Genomic DNA, 17,938 nt, shown 5'->3' on the forward strand with positions numbered 1-17,938 from the left:
CCTCGTGTCTTAGTCCCGCCCACAGGAGATGCGAGTGGAGGACTCGAGGAGGGGAAGCAGCAGGCGGTTAGAGAAATGAGAACTCCTCTCCTCTGAGCGGTCATATTAAAGAGACGTCCATTAATGATGACAGGAGGCACAGCAGCCCTCTGTCTGATGGACAGATGTGTTCATGACGACTTATATATTTACTTTTCATTCATTGACAGTGCGGTATAATGAGACAATAACAGGCTACAGATGCGGACACACACACACACAAATATATTTATATAAATATATACAATTTAAAGTATGAGACACTCTTAATAACGTAACACAATCAGAGACTGGATATATCCCCCCCTCTCTCTGGTCACTGAAATGGGGAATTTAAATTACGGGCCAAAAGTTGTATTTACAAGTATTAAAAGTAAGACCCGTCTGTCCGCCGCATCTCCGCACTGTACAACACACACCTACACACTGTACAACACACACACCTACACACTGTACCACACACACGCTCCTAAAGCATAATCAGGCTACAGCCGTTGTGTATTTTAGTATGTGAAGCACTAAATGGTCTTCGAAAAATATCGACTCTTTGTTTGTATATATCTACTAAACTAAAGCATACAAATACAGAGAGTAATGTAGGCCTATACACTGCTCTGCTTTCTGCACGGACCTCACAGCTGTTCACTGTAAACATCGTGTCGCCGTTCAAGCAGTTATTAAAATAATATCCAGGGGATGCATGCAGAGCTGTCATTGGCTGAGATAAATCCGGCCATGCGTCAAGCCTCCACCGTTCCCGGAAATGCCTCCGTCGAGGACCCATCAGTGTCTCCTCGGTTAGAGCTCCTCCAGAGAGCCTCCTCGATGCTCGGTCCTCGATGTGCATTTAGAGAAATGAGATGTCCTTCAACATGGCGCGCTGAAATCCATTTCCGGATCACAACCGGAGGACAGAGGAGTTGAGGAGGGGAAATTAGAGTATTGAGAAACCTCTACTGTAAACATTGCGTCGCGATGAAAGCAGTTACTAAAATAATATCCAGGGGATGCATGCAGAGCTGTCATTGGCTGAGATAAGTCCGGCCGTGCGTCAAGCCTCCACCGTTCCCGGAAATGCATCCGCGGAGGAGCCGTGGAGGATGCATCAGTGTATCCTCGATCATAGCTCCTCCAGAGAGCCTACTCGATTCATTTCCGGGTCACTACCGGAGGACTGAGGAGTCGAGGAGGGGACATTTAAGAATTGAGAAGCCTCTATAGGCTGAAGTCGAATAGTCCATTTAGCTTAGGAATCTTCCTAACGGAGTGAAATGAACCGGAATTCCCTCAGTGACAGCCATGATAAGTGCCGTTCAAATTCTCTAGAATAGGAAAGGAGGTTTCAAACTTCCTTTATAACCTCCTTTAGCTTAGGAACCACTGGACCTCCCTCACCGAAAGGAGAGGAGAAAATGCTGCCCCACAATGCCTTGCAGCCGCAGCATTTGCCGTCACTCAACAGTCGGCCGTTCACGGAAACAACCGATTATGACCGAGAAATTATATCATGAAAGTTACGGTGCTTATTAAGCATTTTAAAACGTATGTGGTAAGTTGCCAAAGTGCTTTGTTTTGAACGTTCATCAGTATTATAATCAAAAAGGGAAATATGAACGTTACTTTTTACTGAAATGATCACTGAGCTGTGTGGGGGTTGTTCAACTTTTAAAAAGAAGTTTGAATGGTGATATAAACACAGTGATAGATGTTAGGGACTAACGTTTATAATAAATACATTTGTATTTATTTTAAGATCTTTTCATACAATCATACGTATTGGGATCATTTGTATTAATGTGGACCGGAGGGAGAGGGTGATGAGCATAAGTTTCACTTTCCTTTTTTATTTCAATTCCAACTTTGGTCATGAAGAATATGTTTCTCTGTTGTCCACGTTCATAAAGCATAAAGCAACAGCATCAGAGCACGGTGCAGAGTCTCTAGATGAGTTTACAGTAGTCCCTCGTTCTTATTATACATCCAAATTGTAGTCCGCCGTATAGAAAACTGTAGTTTCCATAGTTTCCCCACAGCAGCAGACGCACATTTATGATGTCCGCTGGCGCATCATAAACACGTCGGATAGTGAAAGTGCAGTCGGATTCTCTAAAGGCCCGGACACACCAATCTGACAACAAAGAACTGACACAGACGGACCCCGACTGTTGCGTCGCCTCGCGTCTCTGCGTTTTGGCCATGTGTCGCCAGTGGCGTTTTCTCCCGGAGGCCAAGGGAAGCCAGGCTTCCCCTGTTTTTTCGGATTGTAGTTAGAATTTAAATAAATAAATAAAAACACTTTGTTTTGTTTCGATAATTCTCCTTTACTGTGTGTTGCTGCCGGCCCGTCTCTCCCCCATTCTCATTGAGTATTTTACAAAGAGTGAAACAGCGCCCCTCTAGATGTTATGGTGAAACAGTAGATTGCACTCACTGTTGCGAGAGGAGGCCAGTCGAATCTAGCTTCCCTTGGTGAAAAAAATGGAGGGATTGACCAATCAGATGAGGCCCACGTGATGCCCCTGCCAACCTGTGATTGGTCAGGGCCATGCCAAGGGAAGCCAGCCGCCTCTTGCTTCCCTTCAGAGGCGGCTGGCGATTTGATTGGACACTGCCATCCAATCAAATCACATCAACATCAGTTTTAATACTGTAACTGTCATCACCGCCGTTAGAAATTATCAAGCAAATGAAGCATTATGGAGGGTGGAGATTTGGCGTACTTAATTAAGCATAACTTCACTAAACTTCCGCTACAGCAGCAACTAAAAATTAACATGACTGCTATGACAGGCCAATGCCCGCACTCCAGCTGTGTGTACACAGAGGAAAAAGGGAGAGAATCGGACGTTCAATGAGGACAATTATGTCCGCACGGAGTGGCTAACTGGAAGCGCTAAACTTCAGCGTCTAATTTGCTGGCCATGTCTTCTTTTTGACAAGGATTCGTGCTCCCTGAACAATCCTTGGGCAACTTCAGGATTCATCGACCTTGCCAACCTGTCACGGGCAATTGAGAGTCACGGTAAATCCAAAAATCACATAGATTGTGTGATTGTCTGCATACATTAATAAGTAAAATGCTTAAATTAATAAGGAGAGAGTTTCAGCTGGAGAGTGCGTGCGGACCTTTCGGTTAGATAACAGGCATGTGCAAGTCCTGCATCTGTGTGATACAAATGTGTGTAAAATGATACCGGGCGCTGTAATCACTCATCTGGTTACGTTATTGACCCAACCCAAAAAATGGGCTTCCCCTACATTTTCCCCCACGCCACGCTACTGTGTGTCGCACTGGAACACACCGCAAAGCCTTCAGCCGACGGCCAAGAAGCACGTAGGAACTGCGCAAGCGTGAGTGGCAATAATAATCATAATAATAATAATCCTTATAACTCTCCTTACCAGCAGGCGGCGGTAGTGTGTATTCGTCATTCAAAAGAGGCAATAACCGGAAGACAGACTGCGTGATATCCGAGAGAAGAATAACAGACTGCGTGATATAAACAAACAACAAATAGCGTGTGCGTTCCATTTTCACTCTACAGCGAGAAGCTCACGGGGCTTTCCCGAACCTGTGTCGAGAGCTGGAGTTAAATTAAATCTCAGAATTGCCTTCTTAATAGTTTGTTTGGGTCCCTCACTTCCGTTTCGCTTCTCATGCACTGATTCGCTAGCTGAACAGCCAATCAGAACGATTTATTTTGCCGACTGCCTTTGGCCGACTGCCCGCCGATTCGAATCGGCGGGTTTTCGGCCAAAAAGGCGTCGGGCCGGCTGAAAAGACCCGACGGTGCAGGACACACCAATCCGAGTAGGGCGTGTCGACGCTCGTCGTCGGTCTGACGCCCACCAACGCGATAATCGGGTTGGTGTGTCCGTACCTTAAAGTACCGCAGTCTCTTCTCCTAAATCCGTGACGTGATTCAGAGGTCAAGGAATAGACGATAGGGTTAGACGTTAGGAGCTGATTTTTGGATTATCCGACCGCAACCATAGAAATGGGCAACCTGTGTGGAAGATGCTGTCGAGACACAGTTTTTAACCGTTAACGTAAAAATAAAGAAATACGATCGACATTGTCTATTATTTTATTTGAGTTTTGGCTCTTTTATTTTGATTTGTATAACTGTAGTAAAGGCGTATTTTCTTTGCTGAATGTGTGTGGAATTGTTTTTGTTAAACACGAGTCGCACAAACTTCATTGGAAGCCAAACAGTCATCACAACTGTAAGTAAAACAAATAAATGGACAGATAACCCGTTAAAACTGTTTTTTTTAAGGCGTCTTAGTGGCTTGATGGAAACAGGAAGGAAGCCTCGACAGATATATCAGAACCAGATCATGTGTAGGCCAATCATATTAATCTATATGGTTGAAATTAGTGTGAGTAAGAAATAAGTAATTGTAGTCATTAGTAAGAAATATTTCCGCCTTTCCAACAAACATACATCTATATTTTCATCTTTTGTAGATTAAAGAGGCCCTATTCTGCTTTTTTGTGTTTCCCCTTTCCTGTAGTGTGTTCTATAGGTTTTAGTGCATGTAAATGGTCTGCAAAGGCTAAAATTCCCATGTTCCCTCTATAGGGAGTTTCTCTCCAACGTTAACTTGCTGTGGAATAGGTGCAACCACTGATCAAGAATCACCTTGTTCTATTTGTTGCTCTCAAATTCAGTGACATGTGAAATTTTGCTAATCCAAATCCTCTGCTGCGTTAGTAAATCAGGTTAATACTTTACTCAAATAACAACCCTGCACTTCAGTCTGTGAGTGAAACGCATGGTTTAGTTTGGAGAAATCTAGTCACACACTTACTTCATCTCAAACTCTATGAGGTTTGTGTCCACAGTAGCATCAGCCTCTGGAACAACTAGAAACAAGAACACATTGAGGCATTAAATTACAGCCTAATCCTTCCAGCTCACACAGCTCAGCCCAAACTGTTAACTGTTATGAGGGGGTGTGTGTGTGTGTGTGTGTGTGTGTGTGTGTGTGTGTGTGTGTGTGTGTGTGTGTGTGTGTGTGTGTCCTACCTGACTGTGGTTGGGAGCTGGGCAGGTCTAAGGGTTTGGGATGCATCAGGACAAAAGGAAGTTCCACTGCTACGTCCCTACACAAAAAAAAATGAAGATGTATATAATAAACGATTTGAACATCTCTTCAGTTCCACACATGTTGTTGTGTCACTCACAATGCTGCCCTAGTTTTGTTGAATATTTGGGTGTGCTATCACTAAATCCAATCCACTTTATTTCTATAGCACATATTAAAAACAGGGTTTACCAAAGTGCTTCACACCAAACATAACATTATAATAACATATAATATGATAATAATAGATAAAAGGCACACATAAGAAAAGATAAAAGGATAAAAGGCACACATAAGAATTAATACACGGTACATAAAGGCTATGGACAGACAATAAAAGCATACAAATTGATAAAACATAGCTCAGACTGACTCGAAAGTGAGAGAAAAGAGGTGGGTCTTTAGGCGGGACTTAAAAGTTTGGAGGGTGGGTGACAATTTGAGCCTGGGGGCTACCGCTGAGAAGGTTCGATCTCCCCTGGTCTTTTTCTTGGTTTTAGGGACTACCAGCAGCAGCTGATCAACCGACCTCAAAGCCCTTGAGGGGGTGTACACCTTTAGGAGGTCGGAGATGTACTGAGGGGCCAGCCCATTAAGCGATTTAAAAACAAACAATAAAATCTTAAAATGAACTCTAAAATTGACAGGAAGCCAGTGGAGGGAAGCCAGAATAGGTGTGATGTGCTCATGCTTGCCTGTAAGCAGCCGAGCCGCAGCATTTTGTACCAGCTGCAGGCGTGCCAGCGAAGTCTTGTTTAGGTCGGCATAAAGTGCATTACAGTAATCTAGACGCGTAGAAACAAAGGCATGAATTACACGCTCAAAGTTTTAAAAAGGATAAAACCGGTTACATTTTGGACAGGAGCCTCAAGTGATAAAAACTGGACTCAACCACAGAGTTTATCTGTTTATCTAATCTAAAAGCACTGTCGATTTTGACGCCCAGATTAGTGACCATGGGTTTTGCATATGGTTGCAGGGAACCCAGATCAATGGAAGGGACATCACTATTTGGCCCAAACACTATAGGCGCGTTCACACCGCAGTACTTTTCCCACTTTAGTTCCGATATAGTTCCGAAATGTCGCGTTCACACCAAAAAGAGCCGGAACTAAAATTAGTTAATCAGAACCTTTTTACTCCCTTTTCCGTCCCTGCTAGAGAGCAGGTACTTTCGTGGGAGAAAAGGTTCCTATGTCTGATTGGCTGGGCGGAATGCACGCCCCGTAAAACTCCCAAAAAAAATTGTGAAGCCGCCATTTTATTATCCTTGCATTAGCATTATTAGCATTAGCCCAGCGCAGAAACGCAGAGACTAACTTATGGCAACACAAAAGAAAATATGGGAGTGGTGGAGATGAAGAGGTGTCGGCGTTCTGGCGATTTGCTCGGAAGGCTTCAGTAGAAGCAGCTGGGAGTCCCAGCAGCTTCTACTGAAGCCAGTCCCCAACTCCGGGGACTTCCGGCCGGGGACTTCGGGTGGCAGTATACGCCGTGAAGTTGTTTGCGGCCTGCCAGTAAACCCAAAGCAGAAGAAGAAGAAGTGACGTCAGCGGCTTCATTTGCCTAATCCCTCCCCAGGAACTTCCGGTGTGAACGCGATCTGTACTTAGTTCATGAGAACTAAAGAGTTCTCATGAACTAAGTTCTCATGAATCTTTGTGGGAAAAGTACTGCGGTGTGAATGTGCCTAATGACCTCCGTTTTGCTCTCATTTATGTTTAAAAAGTTTAGCGCCATCCAGGCCTTTATGTCATTAAGACAGTCAACCAGGGGCATCAGAGAGCTGGTGTTATGTTTTTTTAGGGGTTGGTATATTTGGGAGTCGTCCACATAAAGCTGGTAGGAGACGCCATGTTTTCTAAAAATTAGTCCAAGGGGGAGAAGGTATACGGAAAATAAAATGGGCCCCAAAATAGAACCTTGGGGAACTCCACAGGATAGGGGGGCAGAAGACAATGTACATTACTAAATGTAACAACATATAACAACTGATTATCTTAATCCAGTCCATGAACATGTTCATAATGAACTACATATATAAAACAGAACCAAGAGTCTGCATAACTTTATAAATCTACCCAAAAATGCAGATTTATATTTTTTATATTTCTGAAGATGGTTTCTTTGAGATTTCTTCAAAGTCTTTTAACAAAGCAAATATGTTGTACAATTTCAGAAATCATTGCTGTGAAAAGCTCGAGTGTGTTCACCTACCCTCCAAGAGACACCACCAGTTTGATTTTGACTCTGTAGGAAACCAGGATCCCCATCATCTCCTTGTTGGTCCCTTCTTTTACTCTGCAACACACAGGGCATATGCAAGCAGTTATAAAATAAACTATCAATGTACATGTTTTTCAGTGTGGGCATAAGAAGTAGAGCCTTTTTTTGTCAGATGCGATGTGAATATGTGTGTTTACATGGTGCTGGAGGCCAGGTTGGTGTCTTCATGCTTTAGCTTTCCATCCAGGGCCAGGCCTCTCTTTTCCCTGTTGGTCCCCAGTGTGGGGGTCAGAGTGTAGACCTGGCAGGAGGTGGAGCTGGGAGAAACCTGGTGACTGGTGTCGGGGGTGGAGGTAGGGGAGCAAAATCGTAAAGTTATAGAGTGATCCCTCAGTCTGTTGCTGCATACTGAATGGTTGCAATGAGTTTCAAAAGTATAACGCTCATTCTTTACATAGGATATTATAATTCTATACTGCAAGAGGTTGGTAAAATATGTTGGTAGCTTTTAATGCACTGTTCAATCCTATCTGTATAAAATACTGTCATCTCCATACTAATGCAATTGAGACTGTAAAAAGAAAGGGGCCCTATAATGGATCCCTGTGGAACGCCTTTGTTAATATTGAGCAGTTTATACATACTCATAAAGGCTAGATGGACAAAATGATGTATCAGCTGAATTTAGCTTGTATATATCAGTGAAGATGTTGGCCTACAAGAAATGCAGTACATAAATGGTAATCTGTGTTTAATGGTATTTAGAAACCCTGTCACCATTAAAGAGTTGACTTTTACACTGTAAAAAGTTATTCTTAGTATGTATTTGAAAGGAAAACATTCTAAGGGAGCTATATAAAGATTGATGGATTATGTGAAAAAAAGGCATTTCGAACCTCAAAAATCCTACATTGGTCAAAATGTACCCATTATTTTGAAAAACACAGTTTTAAAGGAAGTAAACAATATAATTGAGCATGAGGAGGTTAAGAATATAGGAGAATAACTCACTCTGCTTCAACATGGGCAACTGGACACTTATACTGAGCCGTGGAGAACAGACAGATGTCGGCATATTGACGAACTGAAAGAAGGAAATAATCATTATTTTAGTAGTTCATGTGAGTCAGATTACTACGACGGAGTAGAAGGGCCACACTTAGAAGAAAAAAAACAGAGAGATTTAGAGAATAAAGTCGTAATAATACGAGAATAAAGTCATAGTTACGAGAATAAAGTCGTAATGTTACGAGAATAATGTCATAATTACGAGATTAAAGTCGTAGTTTCATAAGTGACTTGAGAAGTAGGGCTGCAACAAACGACTAATTTGATAATCGATTAATCTATCGATTAATTAAACGATTAATCGACTATTCGGACTATTACGCCTTGCACAATTTCTCAAACGCTCTTATTTAGCCATAAACTTTTAGATTTAGCTTGAGGTTGTTTTAGGCATGTGGAAACTAACAATGAAGACAATAAAGATGAATACTTGATTCAAAAATACATATATTATTAAATTAACTAAACACATTTTGAACTAAATTAACATTGCTTTTTATTTAAATAAAATAAATAATATTTCACATCAAAAGAAACAACAATGTTTTAACAAATCGTATTAAATAATCTGATGACAGAACTGTAAACAGAATAGCTGAAACTTTAACAAAATAAATACCTCTAATCATTAACCCATGTTTGTATCATTGAGTTAACTCCGTGTGTTGCTGCTAGCATACATAACACCTGAAGTGGAAACGTTACTCGTGGATGGGGCTACAGAGCTGCTAGAAAGACAGTCGAACCCGGTGCATTCCTCCGTCTGAATGTGGTGCGCTTTTGCTAAATGTTTAGACAAATTGCTTGTGTTACCGTCCTTACATGCTAAACTCTTATTGCACGTTTGGCAACGAGCATTGTCCACATCGAGACGGGTAAAGTTTAACCACACCTCGGAGCTCGTTCTCTCCGCCATCTCCACAGTGTGTTGCATGTAGCAGCTGCGTGTGTGTAAACCGCCCCGCCCCCTCGCACACAGACGGGGGAGAGAGATCTCTTCTGGATTGGAAAGATCGAAAATACATCATAGACGCATTTTTTTGTCTTTTTGCATATTAGAAACGAGTTGGCGACACTAAGACTGCGATAATGCTTATGTAGCAATAATACATGACATGTATTTTTGAAATGTCTCCGGTACCGATAAAAAGACCAATAACGTTGGAGCTTAACGGCGCGTAAAACACGTGATGACGTCACCAACGACTCGACGACTGAATTAGTTGGCAACTAATTTGGTAATCGATTTTAATCGATTAAGTCGATTAGTTGTTGCACCCCTATTGAGAAGGAGACAACAGCAGCGTCCTGCAATAAAATGAGGAATGTGGAGCATCTTGTGAAGCAGTACTTTAGTTTAGGTTTCTCAAATAACGAAATACAGTGGGGCAAAAAAGTATTTAGTCAGCCACCAATTGTGCAAGTTCTCCCACTTAAAAAGATGAGAAAGGCCTGTAATTTTCATCCTAGGTAGGCCTATACCTCAACTATGAGAGACAAAAAGAGGAAAAAAAATCCAGAAAATCACATTGTCCCTTTGTTGGCAATGACAGAGGTCAAACGTTTTCTGTAAGTCTTCACAAGGTTTTCACACACTGTTGCTGGTATTTTGGCCCATTCCTCCATGCAGATCTCCTCTAGAGCAATGATGTTTTGGGGCTGTCGCTGGGCAACACGGACTTTCAACTCCCTCCAAAGATTTTCTATGGGGTTGAGATCTGGAGACTGGCTAGGCCACTCCAGGACCTTGAAATGCTTCTTACGAAGCCACTCCTTCGTTGCCCGGGTGGTGTGTTTGGGATCATTGTAATGCTGAAAGACCCAGCCACGTTTCATCTTCAATGCCCTTGCTGATGGAAGGAGGTTGTCACTCAAAATCTCACGATACATGGCCCCATTCATTCTTTCCTTTACACGGATCAGTCGTCCTGGTCCCTTTGCAGAAAAACAGCCCCAAAGCATGATGTTTCCACCCCCATGTTTCACAGTAGGTATGGTGTTCTTTGGATGCAACTCAGCATTCTTTCTCCTCCGAACACATCTAGTTGAATTTTTACCAAAAAGTTCTATTTTGGTTTCATCTGACCATATGACATTCTCCCAATCCTCTTCTGGATCATCTAAATGCTCTCTAGCAAACTTCAGACGGGCCTGGACATGTACTGGCTTAAGCAGGGGGACACGTCTGGCACTGCAGGATTTGAGTCCCTGGCGGCGTAGTGTGTTACTGATGGTAGCCTTTGTTACTTTGGTCCCAGCTCTCTGCAGGTCATTGACTAGGTCCCCCCGTGTGGTTCTGGGATTTTTGCTCACCGTTCTTGTGATCATTTTGACCCCACAGGGTGAGATCTTGCGTGGAGCCCCAGATCGAGGGAGATTATCAGTGGTCTTGTATGTCTTCCATTTTCTAATAATTGCTCCCACAGTTGATTTCTTCACACCAAGCTGCTTACCTATTGCAGATTCAGTCTTCCCAGCCTGGTGCAGGTCTACCATTTTGTTTCTGGTGTCCTTTGACAGCTCTTTGGTCTTGGCCATAGTGGAGTGTGACTGTTTGAGGTTGTGGACAGGTGTATTTTATACTGATAACGAGTTCAAAGAGGTGCCATTCATACAGTTAACGAGTGGAGGACAGAGGAGGCTCTTAAAGAAGAAGTTACAGGTCTGTGAGAGCCAGAAATCTTGTTTGTTTGTAGGTGACCAAATACTTATTTTACAGAGGAATTTACCAATTAATTCATTAAAAATCCTACAATGTGATTTCCTGGATTCTTTCCCCCCATTCTGTCTCTCATAGTTGAAGTGTACCTAGGATGAAAATTACAGGCCTCTCTCATCTTTTTAAGTGGGAGAACTTACACAATTGGTGGCTGACTAAATACTTTTTTGCCCCACTGTACTTAATCTTTTGGCACATCAGCATCAGATTATCATAAGTATTAGAACTTTGAAAAGGTTGTGCAAGAATGTCTATTATTTTGAAGAAAGAACCAAACGGACTTGGATGAGATTGTCTCCTTTCTGCAGGAGGAAATGGCTGGTTCTGGCCGACTACAAGGCTATCGTTGGTTACACCTACGAGCTGTTCAAAGGGGATTTGTTGTTTCACAAGAAACGATGAGGCTTGTAATCAAGGCTTTGGATCCAGAAGGAGTCGAACGATAGCCTTGTAGTGGAATCGGAATGAGCTCCCCATTGAAATCAGGACAGCAGAAAGCTTACACATCTTCCGGCGCAGACTGAAAACTCATCTCTTTCGACTCCACTTCGAGCAATAGAATTACTAACAAAGAATTGCTAACAAAGCACTTATATACTAATAAAGGACTGGCTTATCTAAAGCAGTTGAGTAGCACTTGAAATGTTTTAGATCTATGAAACCTGATGTACTTATATGATTCTGTTTTCTTCAAGTTTGTATCTTGTTGGTCGAATGCACTTATTGTAAGTCGCTTTGGATAAAAGCGTCAGCTAAATGCAATGTAATGTAGTCGGCCAGAACCAGCCATTTCCTCCTGCAGAAAGGAGACAATCTCCTCCAAGTCCGCTTCTCAAGTCACTTATGAAACTACGACTTTAATCTCGTAATTATTACTTTATTCTCGTAACATTACGACTTTATTCTCGTAATATTACGACTTTATTCTCGTAATGTTACGACTTTATTCTCGTAAGTTACGAGAATAAAGTCGTAACATTACGAGAATAAAGTCGTAATATTACGAGAATAAAGTCATAGTTACGAGTCGTAACTATGACTTTATTCTCGTAATATTACGACTTTATTCTCGTAACTGTGAGGGAATAATTCTGTCTTATTCCTAAAATATTTAACCTTTTCGCCTGTTGACGTTTATAACCAACCCTGACTCGTTATCTCCCTTAAAGAATGTGCTGCTACACTCATTCTCAGTTTTATGACAGGTCAACTCTCGATCACAGAGCCTAAGAGTCAGGCAAGTGATTCAGTATGTTCAGATGTTGGGGATATCTCCAGTGTTCCCAGCTGTTGATTAACTCTCTGTGAACGGGCTAAATCAGTATTAGTCGGCACAATCTACAGACCGTCAGAACAGAGTGGCTTTTATGATACACTGGATGGGTGTTTGGCTGGAGTTGGGGGTGTAGAAACAATTCTTATTGGAGACTGGAACACGGATATGCAACAAAAAAATGCACCCGTCTTCAGGTCCTTCAGTAGGTTTTGTGATCTGCACGGCTTCAGCCAGCTAATCACCCAACCCACCCGGGTATGTGAATCAACACAGACTACCATTGATCTCATTCTGACCTCTGACAGGTCCGGGATCTCCAGTGAAGGGGTTAAAGCATGCGGGTTAAGCGATCATTATATGATATTCTGTACCCGCAAAAAGCTAAAACAAAAGGCCGGCTGTCACAAAACAGTCACATCTAGAGACCTCAAAAACTACTCTAGCGAGGCCTTTAACCTAGAGCTGGAGAGCCTGGACTGGTCAGAGGAGCTCAGTGGTACACTGGTTGAAGAAAAATGGCTTGGTTTCAAAACCAAATTCTCAACAGTACTAAACGACATGGCCCCCCTAAGAACAACCAGGGTAAAAAATCGCGCTGAGCCGTGGATGCACTCCAAAATATTGACCGCTATGAAACCCAGAGACAAAAAATGCTCTGAGTTTCGTAAAAGTCAGTCAAAGCTTACCAAAAGCTCAAGCAGTGAACTCCAAGCCCACGTGACTGAACTAAAACTGCAAAGAAACAGACTAAGAAATGACGTAAACTCCATGATCAAAACTGCAAAAAAGAATTTCATCAATAACAAAACTGAGGAAAACAAAAATAAACCCTGTGAACTTTGGAAATTACTCAATAATCAACTAGGCTGCAGTAAAAAACTTAAAACCAGATTTTCAAACATAAACATAAAGACAGATAACACGCTCATCACAGACAAGCTGGATGTGGCCAATTACTTAAACATTTTCTTCACAAACATAGCCACAACACTGGTAAATAAACTACCCTCCCACTCAGGGCATTTTGGGGTAGAACACATCCTAGCCTACTACAATAACCTAGGGGTCCGCAAATATGATTTCAAACTAGTAATGGTAACAACAGCTGAGGTACACAAAAAACTGAGCGCCCTCCAACCTAACAAGGCCACTGGCCATGACAATATCCCCTCCAAATTCCTCAGAGACTCAGCAGCCGCCATCACCCCACCATCACCCCAGTCATCACACACATAATAAACCTCTCCATAAAACAGGGACACGTACCCAAAGACTTAAAAATTGCGAGAGTAACCCCCCTGCACAAAAAGGGCAGCAAATTGGACCCAGGCAACTACCGCCCTGTTTCTATTCTTACCTCCATTTCGAAAGTCATGGAAAAAATAGTATACGAACAGGTCGAAAAGTACCTCGCGGAAAAAAATCTAATTTACGAATTCCAATCTGGCTTCAGAACATCCCACTCCACTGACACATGCCTTCTCTATTTGAGCGACCACATCAAACAAGAGGTGGACGTGGGCAAATACTGCGGCATGGTCATGCTGGACCTACAAAAGGCCTTCGACACTGTCAATCACTCCATTCTGATTGACAAGCTAAAAGCAATTGGTTTTGATAGTCTATCGGTGAGCTGGATGCAATCCTACCTGGAGGGGAGAGAACAGATGGTGGAGGTAAACGGTACTCTATCCCCCCCCCCCCCTCCCAGTGAGCTGTGGTGTTCCACAAGGAAGCATACTAGGACCGTTACTGTTCCTAATTTATGCAAATGACATGTCGTGAGCTTGTGACTGCAACTTGTTCCTGTTCGCGGACGACTCAGCCCTGCTGGTCTCTGACAGGAACAGGTTGCAGGTTGAAAAAACCCTCAGCTCGGAACTCGGCAGAATCTGCACCTGGCTCGCTGATAACAAACTATCATTACACCTGGGTAAAATAGAGTCCATTCTCTTCGGTTCAAAAAACAAACTCAGCAAGACCGACGGCTTCTCAGTTGCAGTGGGTGACAATATTGTTTCAAGGAAAGATGAAATTACATACCTAGGTTCCATACTAGAGGCACATCTCTCCTGTGACAAAATGGCATCCAATGTAATCAAAAAAGTCAACCAACGAACTAGATTCTTGTACCGGATCTCCTCTCTGGTAAACAAGAATACCCTGAAGACTCTGGCAGGAGCACTCATTCAAGGGTACTATGACTATGCTTGCACGTCATGGTACCATAGCACCTCAAAGGCGCTAAAAACAAAATTACAAACATCACAAAACAAACTGGTCAGACTACTGCTTGACCTTACTACTAGAACCCACCTCACCTCTGCCCACTTTGACAACCTAGGATGGCTTAGAGTAGACGACAGAGTACAGCAACTTGCAATGGGCCTGGTCTACAAGATACACTACACCACGAAGGTACCCATGTACATGTCAAAATACTTCCCAAAGGTCAGTGAATACCACGACCACAACACCAGAGGGATCTCCACAAATCATGTTAAACCCAGATTTGGCTCAAACAAGGGACGAAACACGTTTCGCAATTATGCCACAACAATGCGGAACGCCCTACCCACAGCTGTAAAGGAATGTGAATCACTACCCACCTTCAAAACCTCTCTAAAAGAGCACCTACGGGAGACTGCAATTCGAAACTGGCCCCTGTAAATGTCCAAACCCAACCCCCTACAATATACGGTTTCCCACCCCCCCTCAATGTATATACTCTCTTTTTAGACACTTTTTATACTCACAAACAGTACTGTATATTTGTAGATCTGGTATGTCATAAATGTCTAGATGTAACAGTACTGTCTATCTGTATGTCATGTATGTCATATATGTTATGATGAATTAAATGGGGGACCCTGATGTAAACAAGACGAAAGTATTTTTCTGGTCTGCATCCCCTTAACAATTGTGTGTATTGAGCTGTACTGTATTGTACCCATTCTGCAATCTGTTAATAAAATGTTCAATCAATTAATCAATCAATCAATCAATCAAACTAGTTAAAAGGTCTATCGAGAGAGAGAGGCTGGTCAGAATTGATGTGGCAACTCTCCGGGCAGTCAGAACCTCTGGCTGCTGTGACTTGTGATGTGAAATTCCCCGGCCGATACTTGTAATAAACTACCAGTGTTTGACATCAAAGCTCCAACTCTCCTCGTGTCTCTCTGAGTCCTGACTCTCCATTGCTGCAGAAGTTTCCCTTACAGTAACTATGACTTTATTCTCGTATTATTACGACTTTATTCTCGAAATCTCTCTGTTTTTTTCTTCTAAGTGTGGCCTTAATACTCCGTCGTAGATTACAGCAGATTTATAACACAATTATTGATTTGAGAAGTGCTTTACCAGATATCTTCACCCTCTTCACACTCTTGGTGGAGTTGTTGGTGACGTGGACGTTGACACAGATGGGCTCACCATGGTAGTACAGCTGGAGAGAGACAGAGACTTAGCATATACCAGTATATATATATATATATATATATATATATATATACCAGTCCTCCTAATAGCCAATCAGAGTGTGTGAGTGTGTTACCTCCTTATCCAGTGAGGCCTCTAGGTGTAGAGATCTATCGGACATCAGGAAGCTGCGACTGGTCTCCACCATCGGCTGAGGACCCGGCTTCTCCGGGGCATACTGAACCTTCCGGATCAACAGTTGAACAGAATTCCTACAAACACAGCAGGTTCGTACACATTCATATCAGGCTTTGGTAGTAATGGATCACTTATAACGGGATTACGTAATCAGTTTACAACAAAAAAAAGGTAACTGTATACCCTTACACCTACATGTGTTACATGTGTAATCAGAAAAGCGGGAATACTTGCAGGATAACAATGTAACAATAGATTTTAAATAAAGATTGATATATCATAGGTAGACGTACTGCCTGAATGCAGGTGTTGGACACCTGATTTATTAAACAAAAAGTCTGTTTTTGTTTTTAATTCATGTTAACAGCATTTTTAAACTATACTATTCTGTAGGCATTTACTTTAATTTAAGAGGACACATTTATGATTCTAAATATCTTGGTTTCTCTCTTTTCCAAGGTAACATTGTTCTGTTGTCTTACATAATACACTTAAAGGTGGGGTAGGTAATTTTGGAGAAACCAGCTCGAGTGCGCTAGAATTTGAAAATTCACAACCGGAAAAAAATCTGCCACTTGCCCTCTTCCAACGCACATGACCAATGAGGGCAAGAGATACGTTTGTGCACAGATGGAAGGCTGACAGGCAGGTAGGCCGTCCAGTTACGGCTTCCACAGATGACATTTTTTTTATGGATTTTTTGTCAAAGCACTTAAGATATTCATTGCCATCGGGATGTTAAGAGCATTCCATGGAATATAACAACAAGTGTATCTCGAGCCGGTTTCTCAAACTTACAAACAAAATGTACCCTCCCAACCCTGATTAATATCATACAGAAGGAAAAGAGCATCAGTCTCTACAGTGTATCTTTAGTGTTTTGTCGGAGACGTCTGAATGTTTCTAACCTTTGGTGGATCTTCTCCTCTGCAGTCTTAGCACAGAACGCTCTGAGCTCATAGTCCACGCCACACGCCTTCCCAGTGTCCTCTGCGCCTGGCTGGAGGGTTACTGAGCAAGGCAGCTTCTGGGGGATCTGAAACATGTCAACCAAAATGAAATCTATATGGCACCTCAAGGCGCATAGTCATAATGAACGCTACAATGCAAAACAGTGCATTTACCTTTGATATAGATATAGAAGAATGAGAACCTTTAGCACTTCACTTGATATAACTTGACTAAGGTGTAGTTAAGGGGGAATTATGACAGAGAGAGACACAGAAGGCGGAGTGGGTAAGAGCAGGCAGGGCGCTTTTTTTTTTTACAGTGTACACGCTTACTCCGACCCTTTTCACTTTACGACTATTCAATTCACAAAAAGTAGTCGAGTACACTGTTTATTAATATTCAGAACTATAATACGAAAGAGTACACAAACCTACATTTATCCACTTCACAGAATGTGAAAGGGGTTATACCTACAGTAGTAACAGTAAATGCCCAAATACATGATCACAATATAATCAATTACATGTCGTAATATAGTCAAATGTTTGCATAGATTCTTTCATTGACAATCCCTTCACTAGAGCTACCATCAGTCCTCTCTTTCACTGTAGACTAACATCGTGTCAAACTGTGTATATATTGCTGGTCCACAGTAGTGCCAGGGTGAAGCTGTGTTTAGAAGTCTTACAGTGAAGTGGAAGGGGTGGGCCTGCTGCCCCAGCTTCTTCAGCAGCCGCTCCTGCAGGCGGCTCAGAGGGGTCTTCTTCTCCTCCAGAGGGGGGAACACCTGCAGTGTGCTGACGTACAGATCCTTCCGGAAGGAAAGGCCCAGGACGTCCAGATCCTCCCGACCATAACGAAACGCACAGGTCAGAGTCACAAACACTGGGGACGGACGGAGACGTTGGTTAAATGTCCATCAGTCATTCAGTCAGTCTGTAACTCTGTGTCTT

General features: G+C 42.5%; 1 protein-coding gene across 1 annotated transcript in view; it reads right to left on the reverse strand.

Moving 5' to 3' along the window:
* The window catches only part of arrb2b (arrestin, beta 2b), a 28,790-nt gene that overhangs the window by 2,690 nt on the left and 8,162 nt on the right, over window positions 1-17,938 (reverse strand). The window contains exons 5-13 of the mRNA XM_034231929.1: window positions 17,674-17,870; window positions 16,943-17,070; window positions 15,973-16,108; window positions 15,780-15,864; window positions 8,368-8,440; window positions 7,554-7,691; window positions 7,348-7,431; window positions 5,073-5,149; window positions 4,855-4,909 (exon numbers count right to left, since the gene is read on the reverse strand). Coding sequence (XP_034087820.1) covers window positions 4,855-4,909; window positions 5,073-5,149; window positions 7,348-7,431; window positions 7,554-7,691; window positions 8,368-8,440; window positions 15,780-15,864; window positions 15,973-16,108; window positions 16,943-17,070; window positions 17,674-17,870 — 973 coding nt within the window. The remainder of the gene's footprint in view (window positions 1-4,854; window positions 4,910-5,072; window positions 5,150-7,347; window positions 7,432-7,553; window positions 7,692-8,367; window positions 8,441-15,779; window positions 15,865-15,972; window positions 16,109-16,942; window positions 17,071-17,673; window positions 17,871-17,938) is intronic.

The sequence above is a fragment of the Gymnodraco acuticeps genome, unplaced genomic scaffold (genome assembly GCF_902827175.1).
Source record: "Gymnodraco acuticeps unplaced genomic scaffold, fGymAcu1.1, whole genome shotgun sequence".
NCBI classification, from domain to species: Eukaryota; Metazoa; Chordata; class Actinopteri; order Perciformes; family Bathydraconidae; genus Gymnodraco; species Gymnodraco acuticeps.